Source organism: Hyperolius riggenbachi, chromosome 8, assembly GCF_040937935.1.
Source record: "Hyperolius riggenbachi isolate aHypRig1 chromosome 8, aHypRig1.pri, whole genome shotgun sequence".
Lineage (NCBI taxonomy): Eukaryota > Metazoa > Chordata > Amphibia > Anura > Hyperoliidae > Hyperolius > Hyperolius riggenbachi.
In genome coordinates, this window is record NC_090653.1 from 51,039,787 (window position 1) to 51,065,422 (window position 25,636).

The window sequence follows — 25,636 nt, forward strand, 5'->3', positions numbered from 1 at the left end:
CCACACTTCCTATGCAGACTCTATGGTATGGTGGCCATTTTGGATGGGGACCACATGGCACCAGCGTTCACAGAGTGGAGCAGCAGTGACTTCATGCTGGAGCTCTTTGGCAGCAATATGGAGCAGGATCTGTCTGATAGCGAGGGGGTGAGGCCCTACACATCAGAAGACCTCATCCTACAGGTGCAGCAGGTACCAGCCCTGTGGGACAAGGGGGATGCGGACCACAGCAACATCAAAAAATGCAGAGGCCTGTGGAAAAAAATTGCCAAGCTGTATGTGGAGGACTTTGAGAACTTGAGCAAGAGACAGCAAGGCACAGAGGGTATGTTGACTAGAAGTTTTTTTGGGGGGGCTTGTGGTTTAAGCTTGTGATGTATTCAACTTTTGCTATGGATTTGTGTCACCCACGTGTTGCCCACCCACCTGTTCCCCACCCACCTGTACCCCACCTGTGCTGTATCCCACCCACCTGTGATGTATCCCACCCACCTGTACCCCACCTGTGCTGTATCCCACCCACCTGTGCTGTATCCCACCCACCTGTGCTGTATCCCACCCACCTGTGATGTATCCCACCCACCTGTGCTGTATCCCACCCACCTCTACCCCACCTGTGATGTATCCCACCTGTGATGTATCCCACCCACCTGTACCCCACCTGTGCTGTATCACACCCACCTGTACCCCACCTGTGATGTATCCCACCCACCTGTACCCCACCTGTGATGTATCCCACCCACCTCTACCCCACCTGTGATGTATCCCACCCACCTCTACCCCACCTGTGATGTATCCCACCCACCAGTACCCCACCTGTGATGTATCCCACCCACCAGTACCCCACCTGTGATGTATCCCACCCACTAGTACCCCACCTGTGATGTATCCCACCCACCTCTACCCCACCTGTGATGTATCCCACCCACCTGTACCCCACCTGTGCTGTATCACACCCACCTGTACCCCACCTGTGATGTATCCCACCCACCTCTACCCCACCTGTGATGTATCCCACCCACCTCTACCCCACCTGTGATGTATCCCACCCACCTCTACCCCACCTGTGATGTATCCCACCCACCAGTACCCCACCTGTGATGTATCCCACCCACCAGTACCCCACCTGTGATGTATCCCACCCACCAGTACCCCACCTGTGATGTATCCCACCCACCTCTACCCCACCTGTGATGTATCCCACCCACCAGTACCCCACCTGTGATGTATCCCACCTGTGATGTATCCCACCTGTGATGTATCCCACCTGTGATGTATCCCACCCACCTGTGCTGTATCCCACCCACCTGTGCTGTATCCCACCCACCTGTGATGTATCCCACCCACCTGTGATGTATCCCACCCACCTGTGATGTATCCCACCCACCTGTGCTGTATCCCACCCACCTGTACCCCACCTGTGATGTATCCCACCTGTGATGTATCCCACCTGTGATGTATCCCACCTGTGATGTATCCCACCTGTGATGTATCCCACCCACCTGTGCTGTATCCCACCCACCTGTGCTGTATCCCACCCACCTGTGATGTATCCCACCCACCTGTGATGTATCCCACCCACCTGTGATGTATCCCACCCACCTGTGCTGTATCCCACCCACCTCTACCCCACCTGTGATGTATCCCACCTGTGATGTATCCCACCCACCTGTACCCCACCTGTGATGTATCCCACCCACCTGTGATGTATCCCACCCACCAGTACCCCACCTGTGATGTATCCCACCCACCTCTACCCCACCTGTGATGTATCCCACCCACCTGTACCCCACCTGTGCTGTATCCCACCCACCTGTGCTGTATCCCACCCACCTGTGCTGTATCCCACCCACCTGTGCTGTATCCCACCCACCTGCGATGTACCCCACCTGTGCACATATAACATACACAATGACCAATTATTATACATCAATTTATTGTAAAAAATTAATACATTTAAATTCACTCAAACTTGAAACTCCAAAATAAACACATTTCAACAAAACATATTAAAAACCAAACATTCACCCTCGTCCAGGTGGTGTGGTAAAATAAAGTCTCAGTTGGTCCCTGTTCCGCAGTGACACTACCCTTGGCCTGGTTGCATACCTCCGCAGGGGCATTAGTGGAAGCACATTCGGGGGTTCCGGAGTCTCTCTTTCCTCCTGCCGCACAAAGTTGTGGAGGATGCATGCTGCCTTCACCACGACAACTGCGTTGCCCGGTTTCAGCAGCATGGGCGTGTGGAACACCCTCCACTTTGACACCAGGATCCCAAATGTGCACTCCACCATTCTCCTTGCACGGCTCAACCGAGCATTGAAGTGTAGCTGGCTGGCATCAAGTCCCCTGTCTGGGTACGGACGCATTACATGGTCGGACAGGGCGAAGGCCTCGTCCCCCACAAACACATAGGGGTAGGCCGGTGCCCTTGTCCCAGGCCAGGGTCTGTCACGGGGGAGACGCAGTCTGCCTTCCTCCATCAGCCGGCAAAGGGTCGTACGCTGGAAAATTCCAGAGTCATTGGAACTACCGTACGACCCCACGTCCACGTACACAAACTTGTAGTCCGCATCTGCCACTGCCATTAGAACAATGCTGAAGTATTTTTTATAGTTGAAATAATGGCTGCCACTCCCCACGGGTTTCTGAATCCGGATGTGTTTCCCATCCAGTGCGCCAACACAATTAGGAAACTTGCACTCGGTCCAGAAGCCCTGGGCGATCTCCTCCCATTTCGTGGTGTCCGGCACAGGCATGTATCTGGCCCTCAGTCGCGTCCAAAGGATCCTCGAAGTCCTCACGACGATGCCTGCCACCGTGCTCTTCCCAATACGAAATGTGACATGTAGCGATGTATATGTTTGTCCAGTTGCGATGTACCTACAAGAGAAATAATCGAAATCAAATTTTCATGTCGTTACAGGAGAAAGGTACAAGACAAGGTGGCGGAATATACGGGATGCATATGTGAAATGGCTACGGAAGAAAAAACTTGCCGAACGAAGTGGCAGTGGCGGGGGAAGGCGACAAAAAGACTACCAATTTGCCAAGCAATTGTCTTTCATCAATGCAAGCCTGGAACCTAGACTGTAAGTACCACTACTGTGGGCAGGAACTGAGAGCTCATTTACCATGACTTCGGCCATGTATTGCTATGGCCTCAATTCCCATGGCTAGCGAACTTTTCTCACAAGCTTTATCAAATGTTGGGTAGAAACGGGTGATAAAGTGATTGCTAGTGTTTGCTAGCTCTGTGAATTGACGCCACATGCTGTTTGGCACACCAATAAATATTTTTTTTATCTACAGGACTGAAGACAATTTGGAGCAAGAGGAACCGACCCAGGAGGCACGGTTCAGCAGTGAGGAGAGCTTGGTGGATGATGACGTCGCCGATGTAACCTATTGCCCCGAGGCGAGGAGTAGGAGAAGGGAGTCCTTAATCACAACTCCGTCCTTTGATGATGACTTGGCAGAAGAGAGCTTGGATGTTGAGGTTGCAGGACCGAGTGTGGAAGAAGCTGAACCTCCACAATCGACCGCTATGGAAGCTCCAGGGGAACAAGAACAAAGTGAGGAGCACCGAGAGACTGCAGCACAACCAGCGCGCAGGGCAACCCCGACACAGGCCAGAGGACGGGAAGATGCTGCCACACCACCAGTGAGGACCACCACACCAGTGAGGCGTCGAGGTACCCTCCCCCCAACAAGGAGAGAGACAGAGTCCGAGATGTCCGGGGCTGTCTCCGGACTTCTCGGGATTCTTCAGAGCCACCAAACTCTCATAACCCGGCAGTTGCAAGATGAGGACAGGGGCCATATCATGGAGCAGTACAAGTCCCACATCACTACACTGCAATGTGAGCTCGACGCTGTACATGGGCACTACAGGGACGAGCTTAAAATGATGCATGAGATGCACAGAGGAGAAATCGACCAACTGCGTGCGCAGCATCATCAGTCGGTGGGCCAGCTGCAGAACATGATGCAGCAAATGCATCAACAAAGCAAGGAACTACTGAAATTGCAGGCACACCCGTGTTTTCACACTGTGATGTCTCTAATACCATATCTAGAAAAGGTGCCTTCACAAAACCTGATGGCGTGCCATTCCAATTTGCTGGAGGTGATTAAACAGCACATGGACACGCCATTATTGCAACCACCAATTTTTAGACCCCCACAACCAACAGCGGTGCCCACCTGGCAATCATCACAGATGTACACCGGCTACAGAGGCAGTCAATATGGGCCACCGCTGTCAGGGTCCAGCTCATCCACGACCAGCACCCAAGAGAGTCCAGATTTCCAGGCAGCAACTCCCACCTTTTCTAGTAGTGGTGCCGATACAATTTGAAAAAAAAAGTCATTGTTCCTGGACATGCTCCTCTGAATACCTCCGATCCTCGGAGGAAGGATACCATCACAGGGCTTTTTAACTTTTGGTTTTGCTGGACTTGAACTTTAGGGCCTGGTGTCCCCGAAAGACACTACCTGGGTCACAACCTTGTGCCTGTTGCACAGCACCTGTAGTCCTGCACCTGTGCCTTTGATTCCTCTTGTTCCTTACTTTGTTGATCCTAATCACTTGCACAAGACCCTTGGAGCCATGGGTGAAGGACACCTTCACTGGTCGGTGAGAGGCCTAGCCTTTTCACTGACCTGTGTCCTTCATCCATGGCTCAGAGAGTCCTGTGCCAGTCGTTAGGTTTTAGAAGCACTAATAATTTAGGGCCTGGTGTCCCCGAAAGACACTACCTGGGTCACAACCTTGTGCCTGTTGCACAGCACCTGTAGTCCTGCACCTGTGCCTTTGATTCCTCTTGTTCCTTACTTTGTTGATCCTAATCACTTGCACAAGACCCTTGGAGCCATGGGTGAAGGACACCTTCACTGGTCGGTGAGAGGCCTAGCCTTTTCACTGCCCTGTGTCCTTCATCCATGGCTCAGAGGGTCCTGTGCCAATGGTTAGGTTTTTGAAGCACTTCAACTTTAGGGCCTAGTGTCCCCGAAAGACACTACCTGGGTCACAACCTTGTGCCTGTTGCACTGCACCTGTAGTCATGCACCTCTGCCATCGGTTCCTCTTGCTCCTCACTTTGTTCTTGTTCCTAACCACTTGCACAAGACCCTTGGAGCCATGGATGAAGGACACCTTGACTGGTCGGTGAGAGGCCTAGCCTTTTCACTGCCCTGTGTCCTTCATCCATGGCTCAGAGGGTCCTGTGCCAGTGGTTAGGTTTTTGAAGCACTTCAACTTTAGGGCCTAGTGTCCCCGAAAGACACTACCTGGGTCACAACCTTGTGCCTGTTGCACTGCACCTGTAGTCATGCACCTCTGCCATCGGTTCCTCTTGCTCCTCACTTTGTTCTTGTTCCTAACCACTTGCACAAGACCCTTGGAGCCATGGATGAAGGACACCTTGACTGGTCGGTGAGAGGCCTAGCCTTTTCACTGCCCTGTGTCCTTCATCCATGGCTCAGAGGGTCCTGTGCCAGTGGTTAGGTTTTTGAAGCACTTCAACTTTAGGGCCTAGTGTCCCCGAAAGACACTACCTGGGTCACAACCTTGTGCCTGTTGCACTGCACCTGTAGTCATGCACCTCTGCCATCGGTTCCTCTTGCTCCTCACTTTGTTCTTGTTCCTAACCACTTGCACAAGACCCTTGGAGCCATGGATGAAGGACACCTTGACTGGTCGGTGAGAGGCCTAGCCTTTTCACTGCCCTGTGTCCTTCATCCATGGCTCAGAGGGTCATGTGCCAGTGGTTAGGTTTTTGAAGCACTTCAATTTTAGGGCCTAGTGTCCCCGAAAGACACTACCTGGGTCACAACCTTGTGCCTGTTGCACTGCACCTGTAGTCATGCACCTCTGCCATCGGTTCCTCTTGCTCCTCACTTTGTTCTTGTTCCTAACCACTTGCACAAGACCCTTGGAGCCATGGATGAAGGACACCTTGACTGGTCGGTGAGAGGCCTAGCCTTTTCACTGCCCTGTGTCCTTCATCCATGGCTCAGAGGGTCCTGTGCCAGTGGTTAGGTTTTTGAAGCACTTCAACTTTAGGGCCTGGTGTCCCCGAAAGACACTACCTGGGTCACAACCTTGTGCCTGTTGCACTGCACCTGTAGTCATGCACCTCTGCCATCGGTTCCTCTTGCTCCTCACTTTGTTCTTGTTCCTAACCACTTGCACAAGACCCTTGGAGCCATGGATGAAGGACACCTTGACTGGTCGGTGAGAGGCCTAGCCTTTTCACTGCCCTGTGTCCTTCATCCATGGCTCAGAGGGTCATGTGCCAGTGGTTAGGTTTTTGAAGCACTTCAACTTTAGGGCCTAGTGTCCCCGAAAGACACTACCTGGGTCACAACCTTGTGCCTGTTGCACTGCACCTGTAGTCATGCACCTCTGCCATCGGTTCCTCTTGCTCCTCACTTTGTTCTTGTTCCTAACCACTTGCACAAGACCCTTGGAGCCATGGATGAAGGACACCTTGACTGGTCGGTGAGAGGCCTAGCCTTTTCACTGCCCTGTGTCCTTCATCCATGGCTCAGAGGGTCCTGTGCCAGTGGTTAGGTTTTTGAAGCACTTCAACTTTAGGGCCTGGTGTCCCCGAAAGACACTACCTGGGTCACAACCTTGTGCCTGTTGCACTGCACCTGTAGTCATGCACCTCTGCCATCGGTTCCTCTTGCTCCTCACTTTGTTCTTGTTCCTAACCACTTGCACAAGACCCTTGGAGCCATGGATGAAGGACACCTTGACTGGTCGGTGAGAGGCCTAGCCTTTTCACTGCCCTGTGTCCTTCATCCATGGCTCAGAGGGTCCTGTGCCAGTGGTTAGGTTTTTGAAGCACTTCAACTTTAGGGCCTGGTGTCCCCGAAAGACACTTGGGCAGCTATGCCCTACAACTCTTCCAGCACAAAGTTGGTGGTTGGTGTTCCTTAAAACTGACCGGGCTATACCATAGATATGTTAATTTTTTGTCTTCCATGTTGGAAGAATGTTTTCATGTTGGAAAGTGGTTGTTTTTGCAATAAAGAAATTTGTTTTTACATACCTCAGTGTGATGAGTAGTTGTTCTTGTGGTGTGACTGCTCTCCTGAACGTGGTATCCTTCTTCCTAAGGTCATCCTTCACCATCTCCAAAAGGGTATCAAACCTGTCAGGAGATGTAAAGGAAGAAGCTGTAAAGTATGTTGTGGGACAAGGTGTTGGGTGGAGGATGGGGGAGGTGTGTTTACAGAGGTTTGGGAGTGTTGTGGAGGGTGGGGGTGTAGTGTATAGCTAGGTATACAGGGGTGTGGGGGTCAGGGTGGTGTGTTTAGCTAGGTATACAGGGATGAGGTGTTGTGGGGGTGAGGGTGGGGTGTTTAGGAATGGTGGGGGTTGGTGTATTTAGGCCTATACACTTACAGGGGAATAGACATCCGAGTGTAGCTGTAGAACTTCTGTGGGTGTCGTCTGAGGTCCCGGTAGAGGGCCTGGAACTCTCCCTTCCTCTGCCTCCTGGCTAGTAGAGGGTGCACCCACCATCTCCTGCGAGGAGCACGCCTTCTCCCCACATAGTAGTAGGTAAACAACAGGAAGGAGAGAATTCCCAGGTAATAAGCGTAAAAAATGACTGGATCCATGGTCCCAACTGCTGTCTCTGTATCCAAGGATGGTCTCCACACGTCCAGCTGTCTCCAACAATGACCCCAGAGCTTCTGCTGACCTCCCAGAACCCCAGGTATTTATACAGGTTGTTATCTCTTTAAGAATCCGGATCCGGACCGCAACCGTGTTCATACCGCACGGAAACCGTATGCAACCGGACAGGAACCGTACGGTTCAAATCCGATCCGGATCCGGTGCGGTCCGGACATCCGGTGCGGTTTTTGCAAAACCGCAAGTGTGAACGGGGCCTAACATACACAGTAATAGCAGTATGGTGCATAAACATACAGTGGTACAGTACAACAGTGGTGCATGGACATACAGTAGTTGCAGTAGATATAATAAGAAGATAAGCCAAGGAGAGGGACCAGGGGGACAATCCGCTGCAGTGTATGGCACTCAAGCGCTCTGCAGCAATAATTTGAATCGAGAAATCCTGCACTTTGACTTTGTGGAAAGGACAGAGAGAGATAGAAGAAATGAAGAGAAGAGTAGGAGAAGAGAAGAAGAGGAGAGTGGAAGGAACCTGAGAAAAGGAGTGTTGTGTGTTTTCACCTTTTAATTTTTTTACTTTGCTTTTGAAAAATGTACACAAAAGTGTATCATGTTTAGAAAAGAGGGTGTGGTACCAATGGAGTCCAAGGACCTTCCAAAGGAGACAAAAAACAAGACAGGGACACCAGGAGCCCCGATAGTGTAGCACTTCGGGGGTATGGGATACTTAACAACAGTATGTGCAGAATACTCACAAGAAGAGGTTGCAAGACCGGCAACCACAGAGTGACGGTTGGTGAGGAAAGCCAGTCCTCACTCGGGTTCTTTAAGGCTCATACACATGAGCCACAGCGGTGGCTCGAGCCATAAAAAAAAAAAAAAGCAGCGACACCTCGTCGCCAGGTCCCTCTGTGCAACAGCTGTACACACGGCGCTCAGAGGGACACAGATTAGGCGGAAGCTGTCGCCGAAGGTCCCTCCCCTCCGTAAGCTCCATACATTGTGTATGAAGTTGCTGTCGCTAGTAGCGAAGTTGCTACGACAGCTGTTGCTGGCAATTGGCCGCGCCAATCGCCTGGCGACAGCAGCGATGAGTGACGGTTCGGGGTGCGCGCCTCATACACACGGGCGACCTGTCGCCGCAACGCGCGTGTGCCACGTGGTTGTGGCGACAGTTGTAGCCCGTGTGTATGGGCCATGTAGGTCGCTCTCCAGGAAAAGAAAAAGGGCTGAGGGGGTTGGTGTGGGATATTACTGGGAGGGAGGAGGCGCCCCAAGATGTGATGTGTGGAAGGGATAATGTCAGATGGATAAAACATACATCAATAGGCTTATCTCTAACAGAAGGGGGTAGCCCAAAAAAACTAATAACATTTTTAATAGCATGCGTTCCTATTAAAAATGTTATTAGTTTATTTGGGCTACTCCCTTTTGTTAGAGGTAAGCCTATTGATTATGTTTTATCCAGCTGACATTATCCCTTCCACACATCACATCTTGGGGCGCCTCCTCCCTCCCTCCCAGTAATGTTTAGAAAACACAGCGCTCAAAGATAGTCTAATTGTTTAAGTGAGAATATACTGTATAATATATATATAATATTGCTCTGTTCCATAAAGCAAATACTCCAGATTTGAATTAGTAAATGAAGGAAGCACTTCACTGTACTACAGCCATTCTCTGTTTACCCAGTTCATTGTCACACCTAAACTGAATTGTGCCAAATGGGTACATATGTGCTTTTACTGATATAAAGCACGACTTTGTTTTACGGCAGGTTTGCACGCTAGGAGGGCTTCTGAAGTATATTGACCGCCATCGCATTGGTATCCAGCTGGAGGACAGCAACGTGGGTGTTCCAATCCTCAGCCTCAGAAAATATGTCATGTATGTTCTATCTATTGTTAATCCTCACTTGTCTCTCTTCACACTTATGTTTGCAGCAGTATCTCACTTGGGCTGAGAAGTGGGTTTAGCTAAATGCTGTTAAGGGACCACTATTGCAAAAAAATTGTGTTTAAAGATTTAAAATATAGGAAAACACATAAATAAATTGTACATTTCTTCCAGAGTAAAATGTGCTATAAATTACTTTTCTGCTTTGTTGTTGTTACAGTAGGTAGTAGAAAACTGACAGGTTTTGGACTAGTCCATCTCGTCATGGGGGATTCTCAGGGTTTTCTTTATTTTCTAAAGCACTTAGCAAAAGGCAGTTGCTCCGTTCAACTGCCAGATAGACTAGTCAAAAACATGTCAGTTCCATCAGATTTCTACCTACTACTAACTACTGTAAGTAACAGCAACATGGGAAAATAGTAATTTATAGCTCATTTTACTCTGGAAGCATCAGACTTCTTATTTGTATGTGTTTACATGTATTTAAATGTTTCAATTTGTTGCAATAGTGACCCTCTAAGTTTAGTTAGGAACTGTTTGTAGTCTAGCATAACATACAAAAGAACTCTTCCTCCATATTCCTCATTCCTCATAGTTATACAGTATTTACTGCCTGCCAGTTTTGAGACTTCCCAGCCCGACTGCTGTAGAGAGGAGGGTACAGGCAGTGCCCTTTGAAGAGTGTGATCATGTGACCTGCAAAGTAGGTTGCCCCCCTAGGTTTAGTATGATGGGGGATTTGGCAGTTGGAGGGTACAATTGTCAGTTAGATGGGGAAAAAAGAAGGATTTTAACTAAGAAAAAAATCCCTTAATTGAGCTCAAAAGGATTACAAATTTTTTTGCAACCTTTTAATCCATAGTTTAGGATGCACCAATTCACAGGTCATGATTTGCCGCATGGCCACAAACGACACCGTTTTTCCCTCTTCACTTTTCAGGCTACTGTACCAGTATTCCCGTGGGTGAAGCGGTGGCTGCAGTTACTGTGTGTGGCCCACACAGTTGGCCAGGCAGGTCAGGACTGATTCAAGGTCCGATGGGGCCCCGGGGCAAAGGTAACCTCGATCCCTGCCCAGCAAGCTCAGCTCCCAGGGCCCCCTAAACCGGCTGCCGCCCCTCCAAATCTCCCCTCTTAGAGGATACCCGAGGTGACATGATGAGATAGACGTGTATGCACAGTGCCTAGCACACAAATTACTATGCTGTGTTCCTTTTTTATCTTTCTCTGCCTGAAAGAGTTAAATATCAGGTATGTAAGTGGCTGACTCAGTCCCGACTCAGACAGGAAGTGACTACGGTGTGACCCTCACTGATAAGAAATTCCAACTATAAAACACTTTCCTAGCAGAAAATGGCTTCTGAGAGCAGGTAAGAGATAAAATAGGGTCATTAGTTCATAGATTTTAGCTTTGGCATACTTCAATGATTGTGTCATTGAGCAAAAACAATAAACCAGTTAAAAATTAAAAAGTAGATATAAACATAAAATAAAACTGGAATATCTTAAAAAGTCCTTTTTAGGAGAAGGAAGATAGATACAATCGTTTATTTCATTAGTTTATATTTGCCTCGGGTGTCCTTTAACGTCTATATGCTCCTGTTGCCCCTGCACAATATGGCTGCCATAGACTAGCATTAAAATGCACATTTACGCAGTTTTGTTCTGGTAACAGCTAACCCAGGTATGTTCTCTTTGTGTTACTAGGACCGATATAGTGGATATGGATCAAGACACTTTCAGGTACAATGGTGGATACTGAAAACTTGTAACCATAAGTAACAAAACTCAACAGTTTCAGTTTATTTTTATTTAAGTATTTATATAGTGCTGACATATTACACAGCGCTGTACAGAGTATATATTGTCTTGTTACTAACTGTCCCTCACAGGAGCTCACAATCTAGTCCTTACCATAGTCACATGTTTATGTATGTATAGTGCAGTGTATGTATTGTAGTCTAGGGCCAATTTTAGGGGGAAGCCAACTTATCTGTATGTTTGTGGGATGTGGGAGGAAACCGAAGTGACTGGAGGAAACCCACACAGACACGGGGAGAACATACAAACTCCTTGCAGATGTTGACCTGGCTGGGATTCGATCCAGGGACCCAGCGCTGCAAGGCGAGAGCGCTAACCACTACGCCACCGTGCCAACCCTTTTTTGTAAATTCCTAATTTACTTTCAACTGAGATAGAGTAACATTTTTATTTTACATTTCTGTGAACCTGAAAGAAAGTAAACAAAGAAGACAGGGGTAGCAGGAGTATAGTAATTAAAGGGAGTAAAGTAATTAAAGGGAGTGTTAAAGAGAAACGAGAAACTATTAGCTAACCCCCCCCCCCCCCAAACAAAACAAAAAAAAAATCACATATGTAAGTGTAACGGTTGTGGAACTTTCTCCGTGATCAGCGCACAACGCGTGCGCTGACACGGCGGAAATCCTCCACAAGCGTGTAATTGCAGGCACCCAGCAAAAGGTGCTACGCACCTGTAGAGGGAAATTCCTGTCGGCAGATGGCGCTGAGGAGTGCAGAGGAACCAATCCTCTGTACCTCCACAAATGCCAGACAGGAATTGTACGAAGCGCAGAACGCAATCGCAAGAGAGGTGATTGCGAATGAGATTGAGCAAAGGGACAGGTTGTATGTGTGTGCGCCAATCCAGTCGCCACCCCGTGACCGCGCACACACAACAGCAGATATGAAATAGGAACGCGATCGCGAGAGGTGCGATCGCCAGACGTGACACAAGGCAGATCAGAATAGGATACGAAGGTAGCAAAGGCACAGCAAATAATACAATAAGGAGATATGGAAAACAACAAACGCTAGCTAACCGCGAACACCGCACTCATTCGCAACAGTGCACGCGGTTATGCGTGATCTCCACGTGATAAGCACAATAGAGACAAGCACGCCTAACTAACCATTAACAGACAAACATGAAACAGAGGACGCGAGCGCTTGCTTAACGGTTACCTCACCGAGCCTCCAGCAAGCGTAGCAGACAAGACAGACACACGAAAACAGGGACAAGCGAGAGATAGGATCCCCAGCGCTAGCGAAAAGTAGCTAGCGCGATCCCAGAAGACAGAACAGAAGGATCCCCAGTGCTAGCAAAAAGTAGCTAGCGCAATCCCAGGAGACAGAACAGAAGGATCCCCAGCGCTAGCGAAAAGTAGCTAGCGCGATCCCAGGAAACAGAACAGAAGAGATAGCTGGTAGCAACCGCTGCACCAGCTATACTCCAAGAACAGAGATCAGAACCATTTCCTGTCGACCACCATAGGGGCAGGACAATGGCAACAGGCAAGACAAAACAGAACAGGCAATACAGATAATACAACCTAACTGGGCTAGAAGGGGAGCCTAAAGCAACCCCCAGGAATTAACTATACTGGATAGCAATGGCTGACACTCCAGCAGTGTCCATCATGAACAGACCATGGAAGGGAAATGTCCAGCAAAGCATTCTGGGAAACATAAAGCTCTTATAGTGCCAGTCATCAAAGAAGACAGGTAGGGGATTTGCATAACGAATGTATGCAAATTACCCAGCAAGAGAACAGACCAGAAACTTGCAATGGAAAGACAGGTCTCTGTTCCAGAGACCTGCAGCCCACAGACTAGAGGAATGGACAAACAGCTGTCTGCCTGTGCAGCCAGCTGAGTGGATCATCACAGTAAGTAGATAAATGCTTGCTCTACTTGCATAACAGATGTATTGTAGTGTCCATGTTTTTATTTCTGTGATTTGTGTATTGTAAAATTAGATGACTCCTGTTGCTGGCAGAGGCCATCTTGTGTCCTCCGGCTAGAACCTTTCCCCCTCCCGCAGTAGCAAATTTAATTTGGGAGCATAATGGAGGAGGCACAGGGGCCACGCATGCAGTGTTCGGAGGGTGACACCGAGGGAATGGAAAAGCACGGATTGATGGCAAGGGACCTGGAGGACTTCAGGGGGCTGGAAAAAAAACCCAGGTAAGTAATTGGCCACACTACCTTTTCACTTACAGTTTCCATCAATAAGGGCCCTTCCTCACTGAAAATTGCGATCACGATTTTCACTAGTTAACAAGCTCACATTTTGCCGTGATTAAGGATCTGATCATTAGGTGTGATTACAATTTACAATTCCCAGCTGTAAAAAAACAACAACAAAAAAAAGATTTTTTTCAGATGGGAGATTGCAAAGAAAAATGCGTAGCACCATGTTTGCTGAGTGATTTGCAGGAGACCCCAGTCATTTAACCCAATCGCGCATGCAGGAAAAATGCAGCAGGCACTATGTTTGTGGTTGGGTTAAAAACAGATCGCACCACTCTGTACGGGGCACCACGATTAATATGTGAATAACGGTGCCTTTGCAATTGTCAAACCGCATGCACTTTGATTATATGCAACTCTGCAGAGCTGTAACTCTACAGTGCTGGTCACAAAGAGCTAATCTCTTAGCAGCAGAGAGAAGTGTGGCCAGGGTCAGCTCTGTGCTCACAGCAAAAGACTGGCTCATGTGCCTTCCCAGCTGCTACTTCATCATGGGGAGAATGCAATAGGAGGAGGAGTTTGGACGGCTTACAGACTGCTTTCGGTTCTAAGCAAGCTGCATCTGACATCAGCACAGAAAGATCGTTTTGCAAACCCAGCAAGCCAGGTATTATAAAAACAAGTACAGTTTATCTGCAATGCACAAAGTGTTGTGCCCCACAAATTATATATTCTACACACCTTAAAGTAATATTAGATGTAATCTGAATTAGCTGATGTAGCGGCACACTGTATTATTTTAACATGGAAGAAAGCACCCTGCCTATAAGGCCTTGTAAGGCCTCTTTCACAATGGGACGTTGCGTTTGATGCGACGTTACAGTCGCACAACGTGCCCCTAACGCAGCGCATGAAAAGGCCAGAACAATAAAGAGAGGCCTGCATGGGAATGCTGACCCTGAAGTAATGTTAATTACCTGTCAGGTGTGCTTAATTTCGCAGGTGTGCAGCTTTCCCCCAGCTCCTGGGGAAGGTTCATCAGCTGGATCTTGATTGGCCCAGGGCCTGGCTGGTGTTTCAAACCAGCCAATCAGGCCGGTGGGGCTGAAGCCTTATATAGGGAGCAGGCAGGCGGTGGCGTCATCCAAATTCAGAGCCCTGTGGAAGCTGCATCGTGGGCTGAAATGGACGCCATTGTAGCTGCAGTACTGAGGAGAGCCAATGCGGAGGACGGGGCGGATTGGCTGGCGTCTTTCCTCCGTGCATACGGGGATGAAGAGGCGGCAGAGGCTGGTCCGTCATGGCAAGGGGAGGCGGGGACAAGTGGTCTCGCGCACGCAACTCCGCATGAAGTAATGGAGCCGCGTGACGAAGAAGAGGTTCAGTCTGTGGCGGGGAGTTTCCAGGCAGCCAGGAGAATGGAGGCGGAGGAGGTCCCGGAGTATCTGGTAGAGGAGGAGGTGAGGGAGGTCGCCCCAGTCCGGGGTGGAGCTGGAAAAAGAGGCGGCAAGGCCAGGAAGCGTTCGCCCCCTCCCACAAGGCAGTCCAGGGCGGCTAGCTGTCGCCCGGGGGGAAAAAAATGTCGGAAGGACGAAAGGCAGGTGGCGCAGCAGGCGCCTGCTATGCAAATTGAGACACAGGCAGCCCCCAGCCGGGGCAGACCTGGTGGAGCTGTTGAGGACGTTAGAGCACCAGCGGAAGCAGGTGAGTTGGCTGCAAATTGCAGCATTGTATCTATTAATCAGCGTTTGAATGAAATGTCTGATATGATTAAGTCACTGGCTGAATCTGTGCATATGCAGCAGAGGGTGGCCAGTCCTGCTGACAGTGTTGAAACTGCTAGTGTGCAGGCTAAGAAGTTATGTGTTGAAAATTCAGCTGCAGCTGCGTGGGTTGCTGCAAAACAAGCAAGTAATGTTTCTGTGACTCAAAGTGTTTCCTCTCCAGTAATTAGAGCTGGAGTGGCAGAAACGTTATATAAAGAGGCATTACCATGCTCATTATCTCCTTTAGGTTATCATTTGTCGTTGTCAATTAAAGAAAAGATTTGGAGAGGAGAGTATATTGATTTGCTCTCAATATTGCCTTTTTATAAGGAGTTTAATGTGAAAGATAAGAAAGATGAAGAGGACAGGCGCCGTCCTGTCATGCGTTCATTCAGTAATTGGCTGCAAGCCTTCTGTATTTTTGCAAGTATTATCGGTGAAAGAAAGCCTGAGCTCTGCACAGGGCTTTTTCAGCATTTGGATGTAATCAGCGAGGCTTACCGACAGTTTGGGGGCCTTGCATGGTTCTTTTATGATGAATCATTTCGTCAAAAAATGGCTGTGCACCCCTCGCTGTCCTGGGGTACCAAGGATTTGGGATTATGGATCAGCTTAATGTTACCACAAAGGTCTCAAATGAAACAGAATTCATCAACAGCGGCACAGGCTGCTCCGTCTGTCAAAAAAGGCCTATGTTTTGCCTTTAATGAAGGCTCTTGCAAGTTTTTACAGAATTGTAGATTTAAACATGAGTGTAACTTTTGTGGTGGGTTTCACCCGATGTCAAGATGCTTTAAAAAAGTCGGTCTGCAAGCTCAAAACAGCACCAAAGAGTTTTTTCAGAAAAGCGTGGACGCCAGTGAAAATGCAAAGAATGGCTCCATGGCTAGAGGCCTTCCCAGACAGACAGAGCAGTCAGTTGCTCAGTAAAGGTTTTGATCAAGGTTTTCAGTTGCCTACTTTTAGTGACCAGGGGTGCATTGCAGTGTCAAACCTCAAGTCGGTAGAGTCATACGTTTGGCGTTTCAAAAAATTTTGAAAGAAATTCAGGCTGGTAGGGTTGAAGGGCCTTTTGATACCCCCCCTTTTGCTAACTTTAGAATCTCGCCTCTGGGTGTAGTTCCCAAAAAAGCTCCTAACGAATTTAGACTAATACACCACTTGTCTTTCCCTAAGAATTCGTCTTTAAATGACAGTATTGACAAGTCAGTTTCATCTGTGTCTTATTTGTCTTTTGACAAGACACTGGAGGTTATAAGGAGGTTTGGCAGCAATGCTCTCCTGGCAAAGGCGGACATCCAATCCGCGTTCCGTTTACTGCCTATCTGCCCGGATGCATTCAATTCGTTGGGTTTTATGTTTGATAATCAATTTTTCTTCGACAAATGCCTTCCTATGGGCTGCTCGTTATCTTGTTTTTATTTTGAGACATTTGCTAAGTTTTTGGAATGGGTAGTGATGCAGAAGATGCCGGTAGGTGGTGTAGTTCATTATTTAGACGACTTTATGTTTGTGGGTTCGGGTGATTCTGATTTGTGTCAGGCACTATTGCAGGTTTTTTGTGCGACACTGGATGATTTTGGCGTGCCTTTGGCACACGAGAAAACGGTGTGTCCGTGCACGTGTTTGGAGTTTTTGGGGATAACGATAGACACTGTAAAAATGGAATTTAGGCTCCCAAAGCAGAAAATTAATGTGTTGAAGTCATTGTTAAATGGCTTACTAGCTAGAAGGCGTGCTACGGTTAAAGAGGTACAGTCGCTTTTGGGACATTTAGCTTTTGCATCAAGGGTCATGCCCATGGGCAGAGTGTTTTCTAGAAGATTGGCGGCAATTATTGCTGGCTTTAAGTCTCCTTGTCACCATGTCTCTCTGGATAGAGAGGTGAAGGAGGATCTATTGGTATGGCATAATTTTTTGCTGAAGTATAATGGGAGGTCATTATGGCAGTCAGAGTTTGTTTTGGATACCAGTATGGAATTTTTTACGGATGCGGCAGGTGCTGTCGGTTACGGAGCATATTGGCAGGGCAAGTGGTCTGCTGAGTCTTGGCCAGAGGAATGGAAGGTAGCTGATGTTACAAGGAATATCCTTTTGCTCGAACTTTTTCCTGTTGTGGTTTCATTGACAATTTGGGGTAAGAGTTTTGCTAATAAGCGGATAATCCTGCAGACTGATAACCGTGGCGTGATGTATGCCATTAATTGCTTATCAGCAAAGTCAAGTTTAGTGGTTAAGTTGTTACGCCACCTAGTGCTATTATGTTTAGAATTTAATATTTGGATTAAGGCAAAATATTTACCAGGGAAGCAAAACTTGATTGCAGATTCTTTGTCTCGGCAGAATTGGGAAACATTCCGGGCGCTAGCAGCGGATGCAGAGATGGAAGGTGTGGAGTGTCCAGACCATCTATGGAGGATAATCTGGTCCTGATCTCAAGACTTCTGCGGAATTCAGTGGCTCATAAGACGTGGACAGGTTACGAGAGTTCCTGGGCGGAGTGGTTGGTATGCGCGGATGAGTATGCCTTGTCCCCAGTGGCAGATAGTGTTGATCTATTTCTTCTTTTTATTTGTCAGCTCATTCAGCGAGGTCGTTCGGCGGCAAGTGTGCTGAAGTCCTTGGCGGGAGTATCATTCTTTAGACGGTTGGCGCAAGTACCAGGTCATAGTGATTACCCGTTGGTTAAACAGTTGCTTAAAGGCCTTGGTAAAGGGACGCAGGCGGACACAAGAAGGCCGGTCTCTTTTGGTATATTAAAGGACTTGGTTAGTGTTTTGGAATTGGTTTGTATGGACCCTTATGAGAGGTTATTATTCAGGGCAGCTTTTATGCTAGCCTTTTTTGGAGCCCTTAGGATAGCAGAATTAGTGGCTCGTAACAGAATGGTTCCTTCTCCTTTGGAGTCAGAAGACGTTCGAATTGAGGATGATAAATTGGCAGTTTTTATTCGACGCTCTAAGACAGACCTGGCGGGGAAAGGTTGCTGGCTGTCATTATCGGCGGTTACTGACATAAAATGCTGCCCAGTCAGAGCCGTCAGAGAATATCTGTTGGTAAGGCCAGTGGCCCGCTCCTTTTTGGTGCATAGGAATGGTTTATCGCTTTCAGCATTTCAGTTTCGTGCGATATTCAGGAAATGCCTAGTACAACTGGGGCTGGATGGCTATAAATTCTCATCGCATTCATTTCGGATAGGGGCAGCAACTGAGGCAGCAAGGCATGGCCTCCCTGAAGAGGTCGTAAAACGGATCGGGCGTTGGGAGTCAAGCAGATTCCGTTTGTACGTTAGACCTCACCTTTATATCCATTGATGTCTTACAGGAAAAAGCATCGCCTGGATTATTGGACACTCCTTCGTGTACTGGGCCCAGAGGAGGGCCAGAAACAGGCCTTATACGGAGAACTTGTCTTTAGATTTGGATAAAATGCAAATATTTTGGTTGGGTATTCGAGGTTTAGCATGGGAAAAGCTCAGCTCAGTCATTTATGAGAAATTGCATTTTTGGCCGGTTCCGGATGTCTTGCTGATTCATTTGGGCGGTAATGATGTGGCTAAGTTCAATACATTGGACTTATTGCACAAATTGAGGTCCGATTTTACAGAACTGGCGGGTCAGTTACCTAACACAAAACTGATCTTTTCGGAGATTATACCAAGACTTCAATGGTTGTCTCCAGAACGTAAATTTATTAATAAAATTCGTAAAAGGATTAACAGGGCAATGGCGAAATTACTTCCTCGCTTGGGTGGGCTATCTTACCGCCACATTGAACTGGAAGGAGGGGAACCAGGCTTATTTAGATGGGATGAGATTCACCTGTCTAATATTGGTTTAGATATCTTTAATGCAAATCTACACTCAGCAATTGAGAAGGCCGCGGTGCTGGGGGGTGGGGCCAGCCGAGTGTCCTAGGCTGGCAGGTGGATGATGGCCCCAGTTAGGGGTGATCATTTAGTGTACCAATATGGTGAATTGATTTCTAACAAGGATGTTGTTGTGTTGAAGTTTTATTACTTATTGAACTAATAAAGAAAAATATTTGTGTTATTATTATAACCCCAATAATAAAATTGGCCGCGGCCTTTTCTCCACTGAAGTTTGTGTGTGCATTATTTACTAGTAGTGTTAAGTTGAAGGTAAATGGGGAATGCATTTCCATGAAAAGGCCAGAACAATAAAGAGAGGCCTGCATGGGAATGCTGACCCTGAAGTAATGTTAATTACCTGTCAGGTGTGCTTAATTTCGCAGGTGTGCAGCTTTCCCCCAGCTCCTGGGGAAGGTTCATCAGCTGGATCTTGATTGGCCCAGGGCCTGGCTGGTGTTTCAAACCAGCCAATCAGGCCGGTGGGGCTGAAGCCTTATATAGGGAGCAGGCAGGCGGTGGCGTCATCCAAATTCAGAGCCCTGTGGAAGCTGCCCGCCCACCCTCCCTGCCGCAGGTCGATTCTTAATTTTGGGGTTGTAAGTGTTAGTGGGATGATGGCCCCAGTTAGGGGTGATCATTTAGTGTACCAATATGGTAAATTGATTTCTAACAAGGATGTTGTTGTGTTGAAGTTTTATTACTTATTGAACTAATAAAGAAAAATATTTGTGTTATTATTATAACCCCAATAATAAAATTGGCCGCGGCCTTTTCTCCACTGAAGTTTGTGTGTGCATTATTTACTAGTAGTGTTAAGTTGAAGGTAAATGGGGAATGCATTTCCATGTAGGTTATAAAATTGGACGTTATTTTGCACTGTTATGTGTCTCTTGGTGCGCCGTTTTCGTTGCATACTGATGGAACGAAAACGGCGCATGCGTTACATTTGACAAAAAACAAAAAACCTTACTGAGCATGTGCAAACAAAAGTTTGCTTTCCTAAAACAGAAAGAATTTGCGATAATTCAGGTTGGAGTGAGCTTGAGATGTCTCCCAGTGCATCACTGCTGAATATATGCAAATTAACCATTGTTACCCTTAGCAGCTAAACACACCTCCAGAACCGCTGGAATGCAATGATGTGTCAGCTTGTTAAATTGTACAGAGCCATAATAATCCAACATGCATACAGACTGTTTTGGATTGTTTGATCCTTATCAGTGCATGGCATAGATTAATTTGGCTCTATGCAGTAGGGCTTGTAACACCGAGAGGGACATGCTACCCAGCAAGCTCATGGTGACCCAGAACTCATTGGAGTGTGTAAGGGACTACAATGGTCCTAAAAGCCCCCTTACTAAGATGAGCATGTGCAACACACATAACGCAGCAAATGTATTGCTAAACGCACAGCATGCAGCACTTTCTAAATATTGCTACACGTTACACACAACGCAACATGTGCACTGTGAATGTCGCACAGACTTTGTATTGCTGTGCGTTGGTGTGCGTTATCATTTTTTATAATGTGCGACTTTAACGTCCCAATGTGAAAGAGGCTTTAAAGTTTAGGTAAACTTTTGCCGGGAGCAGGGAAAACATCTGGTTATTCATGTGTATGTTATATTATTTAGTGTTTTGCAGATATTTAAAAGTGAAGCCCACCCATCGGCGTATAAGATGAGCTCTAGTGTAAAGGAAGGACTCAGCCTGTTTGGTATTGTATACTCCATGAGCACACTTTTTTTGTATATTTTACAACAGTGACTGCAAAGTCTGAATATGGCAATGCCCACCATTTCGGTTTGATGCTTAGGTTTTCATTTGCATTGCAAATACTCTCTTTTTGATGTCATTAACCTGGTAGTGAACTGAGGTGTGCTTAAAATATTTATACATTGGAAATTTTATTATACTGGCATGTGACAGATGGTAAACTATCTACAGTATGCGCTGATACTTGTAGGAATAATGTTAGAATTTCCCCCAGTACTTCTAGTTTTCCCTTCACTCTTAAAGGTCTGCACTTCTTATCACCCCCTTGCAGCTCTTAACAGATCTTCAGCACACACTGCAGTGTAGAAACTGTTAAAATGTTATACAATACTTTAAGGATAATATCAGAAAGGAATGCAAACCAAAATCTCACTATCCAAAAATCAGTTTTTTTAAAGAGACTCTGAAGTGAGAATAAATCTCGCTTCAGAGCTCATAGTTAGCAGGGGCATGTGTGCCCCTGCTAAAACGCCGCTATCGCGCGGCTAAACGGGGGTCCCTTACCCCCCGAAATCCCCTCTGTGCAGCCGGGGATCTCTTCCAGATTGAGGCAGGGCTAACCGCCGCAGCCCTACCCCACGCGCGTCTGTCAGCGCGGATCTCCGCCTCTCCCCCGCCCCTCTCAGTCTTCCTTCGCTGAGAGGGGCGGGGGAGAGGCGGTGATGCGCCGCTGATAGACGCAACTAGAGGCAGGGCTGCAGCCGTTAGCCCTGCCTCTAGGAGCAGCAAAATCTACGACCAATTTGGTCGTTGATTTTGCGGGGGGGAGGGGATTTGGGGGTGAAGGGACCCCCGTTTAGCCGCGGGATAGCGGCGCTCTGAAGCGAGAATTATTCTCGCTTCAGTGTCTCTTTAAAAAAAATATCTTCTATCAAAAAACTTTTTTTTTTACCCAATAGATCACTCATATAATAAAACATATTAAGAAAATTGCAAGGTGGCACCCTGGCATCAAAAAGCGGTACCGCCAGACACCACACGCACAACACACTCACACTAGGGACCAAATGTCTGTCAAGCAGGGCGCCAAGTTGACAAAATAATTCCCCGGATATCCAAAAAGAGGCAAACAAACGATCTAACATTAATACAGTTTTACTAGTACGCTGTAGAAGAAATAAACCACTCGGCACTCAGGTTAAGTTCTTAGGGGTAGGGGCCTTGATTAGCATCTGCAGCCTATATGGCAAAGTCTTCACCTCAAAAAACACCTGTGTAGTGGCACACAAGTCAAGCTAAGAGACGCGCAGCTAGTTTAATTTGTGCTGAAAACAACTGATGAATACATGGTACATAGAGGCCGACCGGGCACTTGTCTATTTAAACGCTTTATTTTGTCTTCCAGCCAAAAGTGAAACAATAACATGTCACATATGGACGCATCAAGCCTGGATTTATGGAGGTGTCGAGGTGTTCAGGGTTTGGGTGACCAGGGAGTAAGTGGACGGCACTTACTCAGCTATAATGATTCCCGAGCAGAGCCACAAGGGGGCAGGCTTGGGCTTGAAAAGACACCAGAGAACACAGACTCAGCTATAAAAATTCCTAAGCAAAGCCAGACTGAATGCTCAGTCGGGGATTTTATCATGGCTGATAAGAAGCAGGCTGAATAGTTGAAAATGAAACAGAGAGCAGGGTAGGTGTTTTCTCTAATGTTCCCACTGATATATATGGTAAAATACATGAGGGTGCTTCGTCTCTGTTTCACTTTAAAGAGACAAGTGCCCGGTCTGCCTCTAATGTACCATTAATACAGTTTTAGCCAGTTCAGCAATCCTGTAGTCAAAGCCATAGCAATGTCCCGGTACATGTAGATAATGGGTTAGTTCAAAAAGCATGCCTAGAAAAATTGTTCCCTTCAAAGCAACAAAGCAGAGTTCATGCATGAAATGGAAAGGTCTGCAGGGATATGCCAGTATTGTAGATTGAGGGCAAAAAGCATGAATATGATAATACTTGACATGCAGTAAAGAATGATAAGCATCTGTTATACGATACCCAGACTTCTCCACTATGAGTAGAGTTGTTTGTTGAGCTACGGTAACTCAAATAGTCGTCACCATCCATAGGGGTGAGAGGCATCATCAAGTCCACACTAAGTGTAGAGTTGTCCGCCGCGTGAGATATCGGGGTCCAGCCAAGACGGCTACCAGCTCCTCTGGAGATTCCGTGAGAGTTCAGAGAAAGTATCTCTGTATGTCTGCGGAAGAGTCCACAATTCAGGTATGCCTGAGGGCGGTGGATGGTCCAAATGTTAAACTGTTAGGGTTAACTTCCTGTTAGGAACTGACTGGATATTCTCTTCAGTCCCTGTTGACCTTCCCACGATGGAAGAGACTTTACCCAGTAGTGGAGTCTAGGTGACCACGGGTCTTCACCCACACCCCCTTGAGGGGGATGCAGGACCACACTCCCAGGAGGGGAATGTGGAACTTTGCTGCCTAGTGCCCTACCAGGTCACTACTGGGATCGTCTCAGCAAGTGGTTGGGAGAACAGAGACACTAATTGTGGAGCAGGAGTGGTCAGACGAGATCCGGAAGTCCAGGCAAACAGAGATCAGCACAAATCGGGGTCACAAGCCAAGAGGTCGGGGCAGGCGGAGATCAGGAGTAGTCGGGGTCACAAGCCAGGGGTCAGGGCAGGCAGCAGACAACGGTTATCCAGAAGACAAGCCAAAGATCAGGGCAGGCGGAGATCAGGAGTAGTCGGGGTCACAAGCCGGGGTCACAACAGGAGATCAATCAGGAAATCAGCAGAACTGGAACAACGGTTCACCAACAGGCTAGCCAAACTGATCAGAACGAGCAGCACTGCAGTTAGGGACAGTGCTGCTTTTATACTGTGAATTGGCGCCGAAATTAGCGCTCTGCGCATGCGCAGAGCGCGCGCCCCCGTTTGCGCATGCGCACGCGCACGGCACTGTGCGCATGCGCACTGCGCGCAGCGCCAAACGCCGTGCAGGAAGAGGGACTACAAGGACCAGAGAGCCCCCGCGCGTGCGCACTAGAGGGCGCCCCCGAGAGCTCCGAGGAGGACCCCGATGGTGAGTATGACATTGCCCCCCTCCCAGGGGCAACCTCCAGGTGCCCCTAGGACCAGGTTTGCCAGGGAATCTCTTGTGGAATTGTTTGACCAATCTAGGGGCATGTACATTCCGGGCAGGTTCCCATGAGTTTTCCTCCAGACCAAATCCCCTCCATTTGATGAGATACTGAAGCGACTGTCTAATTCTTCTGCTGTCCAGTATCTTCTCCACCTCAAATTCTTACATCCCGTCAATCACAACTGGTTGTGGTGGATCCGAGGAGCGGCCTGGGAAGCTATTTGGAATCACTTTCTTCAAACTAGAGACGTGGAACACGGGATGCACCCGGAGTGAAGTAGGTAAAGTAAGTTTGAATGCTACTGGATTGATTTGTTTAGATATTGGAAAAGGTCCAATGTACCTGGGCGCCAGCTTCTTGGAGGCACAACGCAACTTAAGGTTTGCGGTGGAGAGCCAGACCAGGTCTCCAGGGGCAAAGACTGGACTCTCCTTCCGTCGACGGTCAGCAAACCTTTTTCCCTTCTCCTGGGCCTGTTTTAAAGTAATATGGACAGTGTTAATGTTGTCGTGGATGGCAGAAATCCTTTCTTGGGCTCCGGGACAGACAGAGGTAAAGTTCACATCAGGTAAGAATGAAGGATGATAACCGTAGTTGATGAAGAACGGTGACTGCTGAGTAGAGGTATGAATGGAATTATTATATGCAAATTCTGCCGTGGCCAACAGTGGGTACCAATCGTCCTGAGAGGCTGAAGTAAAGCACCTTATATACTGCTCCAGGGTCTGGTTTGTCCTTTCAGTTTGTCCATTAGATTGTGGATGGTAACCCGAAGAAAGGGAGACCCTAATTCCCAGACCCCTACAGAGCTCTCGCCAGAATTTGGAAGTGAACTGGGTGCCCCGGTCAGATACGATGTCCTCAGGTAGACCGTGGAGTCTGACAATTTCCCTTACGAAAGCTTGGGCTGTCTCTGCAGCGGACGGAACTTGTTTGAAAGGCAGGAAGTGAGCCATTTTGGAAAAACGGTCGACAATGACCAGTATAGTGGTAAACCCCTCTGAAGGTGGCAGATCCACCACGAAATCCATTGCGATGGCCTTCCAAGGTTGTGTTGGCACTGGAAGAGGTTTCAGAAGACCCCATGGTCGGCCCCGAGTGGTCTTAGAACGGGCACAGACCTCACAAGAGGCCACGTATGACTTGCAGTCCTTAGATAGTTCAGGCCACCAGAAGTTCCTCCGTACTAGGTCCTGCGTTTTATGAACCCCAAAGTGGCCAGCCAGTTGATTATCATGACAGGCTTGCAGGACTGACAAACGAGTCTCGGAGGGAACAAAGATCTTCCCTTGGAACAGGTAGAGTCCTTCTTTAAGTGGTAAATCCGGAGGCGAGCTCAAGCCCGCAGAAGCTTGTCGGATAGAATCCATCAGGTTGGAATGCAGGAACAGGAAGTGCTGTGGAGACAGGATGTTCTCAGGTGATGACTCAGGGCCTGACTCGGACTGGTACATGCGGGACAAGGCGTCTGGCTTTATATTTTTGGATCCTGGACGGTAGGTCAAGTGGAAGGTAAACCTGGAGAAAAAGAGTGACCACCTAGCCTGACGTGGTCGGAGTCTCTTAGCAGTCCTGAGG

The 25,636-nt window shown here is 47.9% G+C and overlaps 1 protein-coding gene across 9 annotated transcripts in view; it reads left to right on the top strand.

The window, feature by feature from the left end:
• The window catches only part of MSH5 (mutS homolog 5), a 216,587-nt gene that overhangs the window by 108,215 nt on the left and 82,736 nt on the right, over window positions 1–25,636 (top strand). For all 9 annotated transcript variants that reach the window (XM_068250397.1, XM_068250402.1, XM_068250400.1 and 6 more), the window contains 3 exons: window positions 9,432–9,541; window positions 11,258–11,293; window positions 20,812–20,894. In XM_068250397.1, coding sequence (XP_068106498.1) covers window positions 9,432–9,541; window positions 11,258–11,293; window positions 20,812–20,894 — 229 coding nt within the window. The remainder of the gene's footprint in view (window positions 1–9,431; window positions 9,542–11,257; window positions 11,294–20,811; window positions 20,895–25,636) is intronic.